The sequence below is a fragment of the Astyanax mexicanus genome, chromosome 23, assembly GCF_023375975.1.
Source record: "Astyanax mexicanus isolate ESR-SI-001 chromosome 23, AstMex3_surface, whole genome shotgun sequence".
Classification (NCBI taxonomy): Eukaryota; Metazoa; Chordata; class Actinopteri; order Characiformes; family Acestrorhamphidae; genus Astyanax; species Astyanax mexicanus.
The window spans coordinates 28,434,058-28,446,444 of record NC_064430.1 but is presented as its reverse complement, the minus strand read 5'-3'; the positions used below and the strand labels follow the sequence as shown (position 1 = coordinate 28,446,444).

The 12,387-nt window shown below is 37.8% G+C and overlaps 1 protein-coding gene across 1 annotated transcript in view; it reads right to left on the bottom strand.

The window, feature by feature from the left end:
• The window catches only part of si:busm1-71b9.3 (blastomere cadherin), a 54,106-nt gene that overhangs the window by 4,776 nt on the left and 36,943 nt on the right, over nt 1-12,387 (bottom strand). Inside the window, exons 16-20 of the mRNA XM_049470892.1 lie at nt 11,807-11,968; nt 9,283-9,356; nt 3,851-3,932; nt 1,812-1,948; nt 89-235 (exon numbers count right to left, since the gene is read on the bottom strand). Of these exons, the coding sequence (XP_049326849.1) occupies nt 89-235; nt 1,812-1,948; nt 3,851-3,932; nt 9,283-9,356; nt 11,807-11,968 (602 nt within the window). The remainder of the gene's footprint in view (nt 1-88; nt 236-1,811; nt 1,949-3,850; nt 3,933-9,282; nt 9,357-11,806; nt 11,969-12,387) is intronic.

Here is a 12,387-nt window from a genome sequence, read left to right as displayed (position 1 = left end):
TTACACTTTTTAAATACTGGCAGGTTAGAAATGAAACTACGATGAAAGCATTGTTTCACCAAGAAGGAGAAATAATAAAGTCTCTTACCACATATTTATGTTTGGTCTCTCTGTCTAGAGCCTTTGTTACACTGAGCCATCCAGTGTTTTTATTAATAGTGAAAAGTCCCACTGGAGGCTGGTCTGCTCCTTCACCAGTGATGCTGTAGATCACTTCCTTAAATGCGGACCTGATCTGTACACATTTAACACAGTTTGGTACACAAAAAATGTATAGTTATAAATAAACAGACAAATATCAAACATCTAAATTACACAGTTGTTCAATTGCCCTGGATGTAGTCAAACAGTTTTGGCAAATAACTTTCTGAGGATGTAAGGAACAGAATTGTTGTTGTACATAAAGATGGTCTAGGCTATAAGAAGGCTGCTAACATCCTGAAACGTGGATACATCACAATGGCAATGGTCATACAGCAGTTTTCCAGCATGGATTCCACTCAGAACAGGCCTCCCCAGGGTCGATAAAGAAGTTGAGTCCACTTGTTCAGCAGAATAACGCATAAGTGCTGCAGAGGCTGAAGAAGTGGGAAGTCAGCCTGCAGTATTCAGAACATTCGCCACACACTGCATCAACTCTGTCTGCATGGCACTGTCCTAAAATAAAGCCTCTTCTGAAGCTGATGCACAAGAAAGCCTGCAATCACTTTGCTGAAGACAAGCAGTCCAAGACCATGGATTACTGGAACCATGTACTGTGATCTAACGAGATTAGGATAAAATAGTTTGGCTCAGATGGTGTCCAGCATGTGTGGTGATGACCTGGTGAGGACTACCAAGACAAATTTGTCTGGCCTACAGTCAAGCATGGTGGTGCTACCTAGCATCATGGTCGAGGGTTGCATGAGTGCTGCCGGCACTGTGGAGCTGTGGTTTATTGAGGTAAATTTCAACCTGTACTGTGACATTCTGAGTATGATCCCCTACCATTGGAAATTGGGCTCCATAGTAGTTTTTCAATATGATAACGACCACAAACACAACCATAAAAATGACAGCAGGTAAAGATGATGGACTGTTCAAGAATGTCTCCAGACCTAAATCCAATTGAGCACCTGTGGGGCATCCTCACATTTAATCAAAATAAGCACAATCTGTACTTAAATACAGGGGTTGGATAATGAAACTGAAACACCTGTCATTTAGTGTGGGAGGTTTCATGGCTAAATTGGAGCAGCCTGGTGGCCAATCTTCATTAATTTTACCAGTAAGAGCAATAAGAGTGTGAAGGTTCAATTAGCAGGGTAAGAGCACAGTTTTGCTCAAAATATTGCAATGCACACAACATTATGGGTGACACACCAGAGTTCAAAAGAGGAAAAATTGTTGGTGCACGTCTTGCTGGCGCATCTGTGACCAATACAGCCTTTGTGATGTATCAAGAGCCACGGTATCCAGGGTAATGTCAGCATACCACCAAGAGGGACCAACCACATCCAACAGGATTAACTGTGGACGCTGTAAGAGGAAGCTGTCTGAAAGGGATGTTCGGGTGCTAACCCGGATCGTATCCAAAAAACACGGCTGATCAAATCAGGGCAGAATTCAATGTGCACCTCAACTCTCCTGTTTCCACCAGAATTGTCCATCAGGACAATACATTATTGTGGTCAAAACCAGGTGTTTCAGTTTCATTGTCCAACCCCTGTATGTATTGGCTAATCAACATCCTCAGTAGTCAGCAGAAAACTGTGTATATCTGATTGTTATTGTTATTTCCAGATGTAAATTCAGAAATTAGAGCTACTTACTTGGCCAATCTCCTTGGGGAATGGGCCTCTGTGATTCTCTGGGAAAGCGATTGGTGGAATCACCCACTCTCTCTTTCTCCTCCTCAAACCCTTGTATGATTCTGGAAACTCCAGAGCTGAAACATCCTGGTAAAGCTCTTTGATATTTTGTAGATTTTATTAACATCCAACACAACATTGACATAAAAACAGAGTGTTGATAACAGCAGAATTGTACCAGAATTGTACCAGAATTGTAGTTGAGTTTCTGTTCTGTCATTATTCACTAGTATCAATATTTTAACAAAACAGGATAAAAGTACTATACATTAAAGAGGTGCTTCAGATGGTTCTTTGAGTGAAGTTATGGAAGACCTAGATAGCATGTAGAATCGCCTCAAGCTTGGCTGAAATATGGAAGCGTCATTTCAGACTCTGCGTCCGGCCATGCAAAACTGGGCAACTGGGGTGATGGCACAAGCGGTTTCAGCTGATTACCATATTATACACTGCAACCGGGGTGATGGCACAAGCGGTTCGAGCTGATTCCCATATTATACTCTGCAACCGGGGGGATGGCACAAGCGGTTTGAGCTGATTACCATATTATACTCTGCAACTGGAGTGATGGCACAAGCGGTTCGAGCTGATTACCATATTATACACTGCAACCGGGGTGATGGCACAAGAAGCTTGGGAGGATTCCCATGTCATGATTGGCAACTTAACTCAGGGCCATTTTTATATTATTTTCGGCAATCAGGGTGTTGATACAAGCAGTGCTGTCAAATTCCCATATCATACTCGAAAACTGAGTAGTCGGCACAAGTGGCGCTGTCCAATTTCCATATTATACTCGGCAACCGGGGTGATGGCACAAGCAGTTCGAGCTGATTCCCATATTATACTCGGCAACCGGGGTGATGGCACAAGCGGTTCAAGCTGATTCCCATATTATACTTTGCAACCGGGGTTCTGCCACAAGAAGCTTGGGAGGATTCCCATGTCATGTTTGGCAACTTGGCTTCTTACATTATTTTCGGCAATCAGGGTATTGATACAAGCAGTGTTATCCATTTCCCATATCATACTCGAAAACTGAGGTGTTGGCACAAGTGGCGCTGTCCAATTTCCATATTATACTTGGCAACCGGGGTGCTGGCACAAGCACCTTGCACCGTTTTCCATATTACACTTGGTAAACAGGGGTTTTGGGGTAAGCAGCACTTGAACTTGAGTACTCAAACCGAAATCTGACCAATGCATGTGGTATTCTTCCTGGAAATGGTAAATGGATAGGAAATTTTGCTATCTAAAGAACCACTTTTGGTTTTATAAACAACTATTTTTGTTTGGTGTGTGTGAATTTAAGAACCATTACTTTAAGTAAACATTACTATAACCGTTAAAAGCTTCTTAAACATTGACACTGTGATTCCATTTCCTTTTATTCTATATAAAAATTAAGGAAACATTTTCACCATGTTGTCAAATTTCACAACCAAATTCTACACTGTAGAGACCAGAGGCGGAGCCAGAGTTGCATGCACATGGTAGCCCCGCCCACTTCCAAAAAAAACAACATAAATGTGATGAGAGTGCTGACTCCACTAACGTTACAATGAGACAACCAATTAGCTAATTAGCTAATCTCAATGTCCATTTTACACTAACACAACATGCAGAACCCCCCCCCCCCCCCCCCCCCGCAAAGTGCATATTAACACAACGAGAACTAACTTGGAATTGGTGGACATTGGAGATAGAAAGGACAAGATGAGGAGAAAAAATGGGCGGGGCTGTTTTGTCAATAAACATCTGGGAATGGGCGGAGCTACACCTCATTCTGTAACCAGCCTGCAGATGGCATTAGACCTGTAGTGGCTTTACTTTCGAGAGATGCTACACATGCTTTTTTACAGTCATTGGGTTCTTCACAAACACTTTACTCAAAGAACCATTTGTAGCACCTTTATTTAAGAGTGTTTATTACAACTGAGTAGATGTACAACATTTAGATGCACACTATTAATAATAATAGCAAAATAAAAGCTGCATACCAGCAAGGTGCAGTGTTCCTTCTTCAGCCTTAAGACTCCCATGATCCAGGAATGGTGGTAGACCACTCTCAGTGGCCAAGACCTGTGTAAGAATGTTATAATATATTCAGTCAAAAGTTTGGACACACCTTCTTATTCAATGTTTTCTTTATTTTTCCTACGTTGTAAATGTATACTAAAGTAATCCAGACTATTAAGGAACACATACTGAATCATTTAGTAGATTAAACGTGTTAAACAAACCAAAACACACTTATCTGCGGTGCTGTTAATTTGCGGTTTCTGAAGCTGGTAACTCTGACGAACTTATCCTATCTACAATCTAATCTATAACGCAGAATATTTTAAAATAATGAAGGGGTGTCCACACTTTTGACTGGTACTGTGTATATACTACAGCAGGGGTGTTCAAACTACGGCCCGCAGGCCATTTGCGGCCCATTTCCTTTTTTGGAGTGGCCCGCGAGGTATTTTAGTAATAGAATGAAAGTTGGCCCGCTGTTAAGCAGGTTCTTATAAAGTGAGATTCAAAGTTGGAACGCTAGGTGTCAGAAACGGGCCAAAGAGTCTAAAAGCGTAGAGTGCGCGCATTTCTAGCGCAGAAAAATGGGCCAAAGAGTCTAAAAGCGGAGAGAGTGCGCATTTCTAGAGCAGAAAAACGGGGCAAAGAGTCTAAAACAGAGAGAGTGCACATTTCTAGTGCAGAAAAACGGGGCAAAAGAGTGTAAAAGCAGAGAGGGTGCGCATTTCTAGAGCAGAAAAACAGGCCAAAGAGTCTAAAAGCAGAGAGAGTGCGCATTTCTAGAGCAGAAAAACGGGGCAAAGAGTCTAAAAGCAGAGAGAGTGCACATTTCTAGTGCAGAAAAACGGGACCAAAGAGTCTAAAAGCGGAGAGAGTGCACATTTCTAGTGCAGAAAAACAAAGCAAAGAGTCTAAAAGCGGAGAGAGTGCGCATTTCTAGCGCAGAAAAACAGGTCAAAGAGTCTAAAAGTTGCCGTAATTAAGGAGTTTAATATTAAGATACATCATGAAATTTAACATCAATTAAAAAAATCTTAGTTTACACAACACTGTTAAAGATACAGATAGTAAGTCAAGTAAAATGGTGTGTAAATGAAAGTAATCAGGTAAATGTATTATTTAAAGTGGTATATTTCATTATTTGTTTTATTACAGAGTCTGTGGCCCGCGACTTCAAATATATTTCTCCTTCTGGCCCCCAACAAAAAAAGTTTGGACACCCCTGAACTAGAGCATCTCAAAAACTAAGAATATCATTGAAAAGTTACTTTATTTTAGTAATTCAGTTCAAAATGTGAAACTCATATATTACTGTAAATAGATGTATATTGTTGATGATTATGGCTTACAGGCAATGAAAACCCAAAAATCAGTATCTCAGAAAATTTAAATATTATATAAGACCAATTGATGATTTAGAGAGACATGTCATCTGCTGGTGTTGATCCACTGTGTTTTATTATCAAGTCTAAAGTCAGTGCAGTTTTGTTTTTCCACAAAATCTGCTGCTGACAACTTTTATGGAGATGTGGATTTCATTTTCCAGCAGGACTTGGAACACTGCCCATATTGCCAAAAGTACCATTTGGTCTTATATAATATTAACATTGATTTTTTGGGTTTTCATTGGCTGTAAGCCATAAATATAATCATCAACAATAAAATAAATAAACACTTAAAATAGATCATAATAATAATATATAATATACGAGTTTTAACTTTTCAATGATATTAAACTGTTTTTGAGACATTCAGTATCAGATTTCTCCTGCACACCTACAGGCACTACTCCAGTTGATGTGTTCAATTACATCAGTTGCGCACCTGTTTTACCATCATTAAACTTTGATTTACCAAACCAGCTGTTATACATATGATATGGATTATTAACCCTTGTGTGGTGTTCATATTTTTGTTACTCGTTTACTTTGTTACTTGTATTTAATTCAGCAAAATTAAGCAATTTTACATTAAAATGCTTTACACATGCTTGCTTCACCTAAATTGCAAGCAATATAAACAGCTTACATGGTTAATATTTGCCCTTTACCTTTCTTATGTTACATTTCTTTCAAAAAAGTGCTACTCTTTTTTTAATTAGTTTTTTAATAAAATGTAAAAGAAAATGAATTAAACTCAAGATATGGGTAGAACATTTGTTTAGTTTCAAATTTACAAATGAAGCAATGTTTATTAGCCCTTGGCCAAACATACTGTATGTAATATAAATGTGTAGGGGGGGGGGGGGGGGTGTACAGTGTGTGTTTATTGAAAATGTGTTTTGATATATGTTTTTCACAAAAAATGAGCCAATGCCAATGAGTTTGACTTAGAAAAAATATATTTTTAGTATCATTTCATGAAAAATGAAAACGGGTCCCACAGACTGGAACACCACACACCACCTACCTTTTGGAAGGAATTTTATTTGTATTTCTAATAATATCATTGTTTTACTGAATAAACACTTACTATCCTGATAAAGAGATTTAATTATTTAAAGTAGATTAGGAGATTTTAATTTTTCAAAGGGGACTAAACCTTTACAGGAAAGGAAAAAACAAACAGAAACACACATATTTGCTCTGTGCCAAAGTTCAAATTTCACTAGACTTAAAATGGCTTTACCACTGATCCACTGATCAATAGTGGCTGCCCTTGAATGATGTAGTCTGGAATAGACAGAGTGGGCAATATATTGTAATCTACAGTATATTTACACATATCTTTGTGTAGTTTATTTTATTTTATTTTTTAAGTAGATATATGGGTAAATTGTATGGAAAATATATGTTAAAAACATTAAGATTAAAGGAGTACATTTTATTTCACCATCTCAAAGAACATAATCTGGTGCAGTTTGCTCAATCATTGAAAAAACATGGAGAGTAATATATATATATATATATATATATATATATATATATATATATATATATATTTATATTCATATTTTTCAGCTCTGTCTGGGCAGTCACGTACCAACATGCCAACATCAAAAACACAGATTTTAAGAATACCCAGGACTCAAATCTAACTGTCAAACTAGTGCCCATAACTACCAATCATTGTCATTGTAACTTTTTTAATTGCACACATTTTCTTGTTAAAGTAACTATTTGATTTAAATGACAGCAAGCGTGTTAAAAAGGCTACCGCAATCCAACCAGTCCCCCCACACCAGAAGCAACTCACTGCTAAATTTGCATTTGTCTTGTAGTCCTTCTGGGCTCTAAGCTGTCTTCACCTATCAAATGCATTGCCAATATTTTCTCACATTTTACCCCATCTCTGATTATATCAAGGCTTTCTAGGATGGGTAGTACATACAACTGCACCAAAATTATTATTTTTGTATCAGTGATACCCAAAAAGCACGTATGACATAAACTGTCAGTAGAAAATTTATCTGGTAAAAGTTTCAGTGTGAGCTAATATAAAATCTAATAATAAATCAGTTGGAAACAGTATGCACTTACAGTAATCAGTGTTATTATACAACGTGAAAGCCTGGCACCTAGCCTAGTTCAGTTTATTGTAAACGATGAAGTACGATCTGAAGTATCACATTTTCCAAAACTGTCATTCTTTGCTGGTATCAAATTATTTGGAACCACATTGGTTTGAACCACAGTAGTCTGAACTAAAGTGTTTCCAGACATGTTTGATCAGACTTTAACAGGGGAAAACCTGCAAAAATGTACAAACTTTGCAATATTATTCCAAAATATAAAAGTTATGACTATAATCATGTTATTGATGTATTATTTAGGCCAGGGGTGTCCAAACTACGGCCCGCGGGGTATTTTAGAAATAGAATGAAAGTTAACCCGCTGGTAGGCAGGTTTTTATAATGTGAAATTCAAAGTTTGAACGCTAGGTGTCAGAAACGGGCCAAAGAGTCTAAAAGTGCAGAGGGTGCGCAGTTGTAGCGCAAAAAAACGGGCCAAAGAGTCTAAAAGCGGAGAGGGTGCGCATTTCTAGCGCAGAAAAACGGACCAAAGAGTCTAAAAGCGGAGAGAGTGCTCAGTTGTAGCGCAGAAAACGGGCCAAAGAGTCTAAAAGCGGAGAGGGTGCGCAGTTGTAGTGCAGAAAAACTGGCCAAAGAGTCCAAAAGCGGAGAGGGTGCGAAGCTGTAGCACAGAAAAACGGGCCAAAGAGTCTAAAAGTGGAGAGAGTGCCCATTTCTAGCGCAGAAAAACGGGCCAAAGAGTCTAAAAGCGGAGAGAGTGCGCAGTTGTAGCACAGAAAAACGGGCCAAAGAGTCTAAAAGCGGAGAGAGTGCTCAGTTGTAGCGCAGAAAAACGGGCCAAAGAGTCTAAAAGCGGAGAGAGTGCGCAGTTGTAGTGCAGAAAACCTGGCCAAAGAGTCCAAAAGCGGAGAGAGTGCGCAGCTGTAGCACAGAAAAACGGGCCAAAGAGTCCAAAAGCGGATAGAGTGCGCAGCTGTAGCACAGAAAAACGGGCCAAAGAGTCTGAAAGCGGAGAGAGTGCGCAGTTCATGAAATGAATCATCAATTTGAAACATCTTAGTTTACACAGCACTGTCAAAGATAAATAAAGATAGTAAGTCAAGTAAAATGGTGTGTAAATGAAAGTAATCAGGAAAATGTATTATTTTAAAGTGGTTTATTTCATTATTTGTTTTATTACAGAGTCTGTGGCCCGTGACTTCAAATATATTTCTCCTTCTGGCCCCCAACAAAAAAAGTTTGGACACCCCAGATTTAGGCTATTGGTATTATAAGCATCAGCACCAGCAGCAGTGATATTCATAATTAAAAAAAAAAAAATAATAATCATAACTTTTAACCCTTGTGTGGTGTTCGGGTCTGTGGGACCTGTTTTCATTTTTCATCAAATGATACTAAAAAAATATTTTTTTTCTAACTCAAACTCATTGGCATTGGCTCATTTTTTGTGAAAAACATATATCAAAACACATTTTCGAATAAACACACACTGTACATCCCCCCCCCCCCCTACACATTTATATTACATACAGTATGTTTGGCCAAGGGCTAATAAACATTGCTTCATTTGTAAATTTGAAACTAAACAAACTTTCTACTCATATCTTGAGTTAAATTCATTTTCTTTTACATTTTATTAAAAAACTAATAAAAAAAAGAGTAGCACTTTTTGAAAGAAATGTAACATAAGAAAGGTAAAGGGCAAATATTAACCATGTAAGCTGTTTATATTGCTTGCAGTTTAGGTGAAGCAAGCATGTGTAAAGCATTTTAATGTAAAATTGCTTAATTCTGCTGAATTCAATACAAGCAACAAAGTAAACGAGTAACAAAAATATGAACACCACACAAGGGTTAATGTTTATAATAGTGTGTTAACAAATCCAAAGCATATACATTATATATTAGTTTTTCAGTGATGTTGATCAGTGGTCTCACCTGAAGTAAAGCCAGGAGAATGCAACAAATCATTTTATTATCCAGCAGCAGAGAGAAGTGATGAACTGCTGGAGCTCAGAAGCTTTATAGTCTTATGTATGATCTCTGCAAAAACAAGTTTGCTAAAAATGTTTGCTAAATACACATCTGATGTCTTACACAACACTGTTGACAAATGTTTATCTGTGTGTGTGTGTGTGTGCCTGTGTGTGTGTAGAGATGCAGTGATAGTATTCTGCATAGTAGGTGTATAAAATGGCCTTTGGACTTTACAGAGACTACAGTGGACTTTATTTACAGCATCAGTTTACTTTCTGCTGCAATAGGGTGCTTGCTCTCTCCAATGCATGAAGCATTTTATTAACAGTTCTCTCTCAGATGTTGCTTCCCAGCCAACATGCTCATGGGTGGCACGTGAGGCACGTGGGTCACACACTCTAATATGTGGTTGGACCTCCTTGCGGCACAAATTCACTGTTGCATTGTTTCAATAAGCTTCTGCATTGTCACAAGATTTATTTATTTTAATCCAGTGTTGCTGGATTAATTCTTCACCAAGATCTTGCAGCAGCATTGATGATGGTAGAGTCTGACCACTGCACAAAGCAGCTCTTCTCCATCCAGCACATCCCAAAGATTCTCAATGAGGTTAAGGTCTGGACTCTCTCTCAATTCATGTGTGAAAATGATGATCTCATGCTTCCTGAACCCTGAACTCTTTCACAATTCCAGCACCATGAATCCTGACATTGTTCAGGATGTGTTCATCAGAGAAGAAGAAATCCATTGATGGAATAATCTGGTCTATATTCAGCAGAGGTGGAAAAAGTACAGAAAAATTGTAATTAAGTAAAAGTACCTTTACTTTGCCAAAATCCTACTCAAGTAAAAGTAAAAGTACCCGTCTAAAAATCTACTCGAATAAAAGTGAAAAAGTACTCAATTTAAAATGTAATTTGAGTAAAAGTTACATAGTTACAGGTCTAGTACCTCTGCTGGCTGGTTGAAGTATCATGTGTAGCTCCACCCATCCCCACTTAATGACAAAACAGCCCAGCCCACTTTCAATCTCAGTTTTTCCTTAAACATTTGTTACATTTCCAGTGTTAGTTTTCCCTTTCTTAAAGAGCCACTAACCCCTAAATCATTTTTCATTGATGGCTGAAATATGTTCCTTTGAAGTAATGAAACATACATGTGTCCATGTACTTTGGTACATCACAATATGCAAATCAATCAATCAATCAATCAATCAATCAATCTATCAATCAATAATACTGATTGACCGGCAGCATTGGCTGGAACAGACCAGTGCTTTGTATTACATGGAGGAGCTGAGTTGTAGTCAAGCTGTCAGGCAACTAGGTATTTAATCAATAATACTATTATTGATCCTGTTGACTTTATTGAGCTGTTGGTTGCATTAATAGACTCTCTATTTTTCGGTAAGTCTGATGATAGCATAAAATGGCTAATATGCTAAGAATGGCTAATTATCTGTTGTGCTGAACTCATCATGCATTTTGGGTCAGCATTCTGATCAAATATATTTTCTAGTCTGGACTGAGTCCAAATACCATTTAAACTAATTTTCTTTTCTTTTATTTTAATGGTCACTAGTGCTGAATCTTGTGCTGTAGCTGAGGAGTTAAATTGGACTATAGCAGCTTCAGTTCATCTCATCATTAAACAGAGTAAGAGCTGAGCTGTGGTACTGTAATTTGCTGAAATTTGATGGAAATATAAATGGGTTGGTCTTAAAATACAGTACAGGCCAAAAGTTTGGACACAACTGCGTTTTCTTTATTTTCATGACTATTTACATTGTAGAATCTCACTGAAGGCATCAAAACTATGAATGAACACATGTGGAGTTTTATGTACTTAAGAAAAAAAGGTGAAATAACTAAAAACATGTTTTATATTCTAGTTTCTTCAAAATAGCCACCCTTTGCTCTGATTACTGCTTTGCACACTCTTGGCAACATTCTCTCAATGAGCTTCAAGAGGTGGCCACCTGAAATGAAAAGTTTTCCAACAGTCTTGAAGGAAGGAGTTCCCAGAGGTGTTTAGCACTTGTTGCTCCTTTACCTTCTTCACTCTGCGCTCCAGCTCACCCCAAACCTCAAATCTGGATTGGGTTCAGGTCCGGTGACTGTGGAGGTTCAGCTCATTTTTTGTTAAGTACATAAAACTCCACATGTGTTCATTCATAGTTTTGATGCTTCAGTGAGAATCTACAATGTAAATAGTCATGAAAATAAAGAAAACACATTGAAAAAGAGAAGGTGTGTCCAAACGTTTGGCCTGTACTGTACATAAACTGCAACTTTCATTGTTGGGACATTAAACACACTCACTGTAAACTCAATGAAGGCAGTCTGAGATGCTTGGTCTGGAAAAACGGGACAGGTCTACCAGTTGTGCAGGCAAGTCTGACTGCATATTCAACAACATGGCTTTTTTTTCTGACAGAAAAAAAATTAAAAACAACAGCACTCATCATTTGTTTAAATCTTTAAACAAAAGTAATTGTTCATATACTGAAGTTCTTCTCCAGTGCAGTCATGAACTGAGGCTTGGATGGTGTTGTCTTGGAACAGCAGGGTGGAATCAAACACCCTCAGAACAACATTGTACTCTCCCTGTTTCAGTGCAGAGTTAAGCGTGAGAATAATTCCAGTTCCTGCAGAAAGAGAAAAGAATATAATAATTCTGGTTTATAGAAGTTTTTATAGAAATATAGAGTCAAAAGTAGTATAAAACACTTTCATTTCAAGATGGCCGTCATAATTTGGACATAACCTAAAAGCAGAGGTGGAAAGTAATGAATTACATTTACTCAAGTTACTGTAAATGAGTAGATTTTATGAGTAATTGTAAAGTAGTTTTTAAAATAGGTAATTTTACTTTTACTCAAGTACATTTTGACACAAGTAATTTACTTTGCTACACTGGAAAACTCCCCATTACTGAGTAAAAATAAATTTCACATCCAACATTCCACATCAAACCTGCAAATGCATGTGGTGTAAGTACTTTTATCATTAAACAATCTGCTTAAATGTTAAAATATATATATATATATATATAAATAGCAGTTAA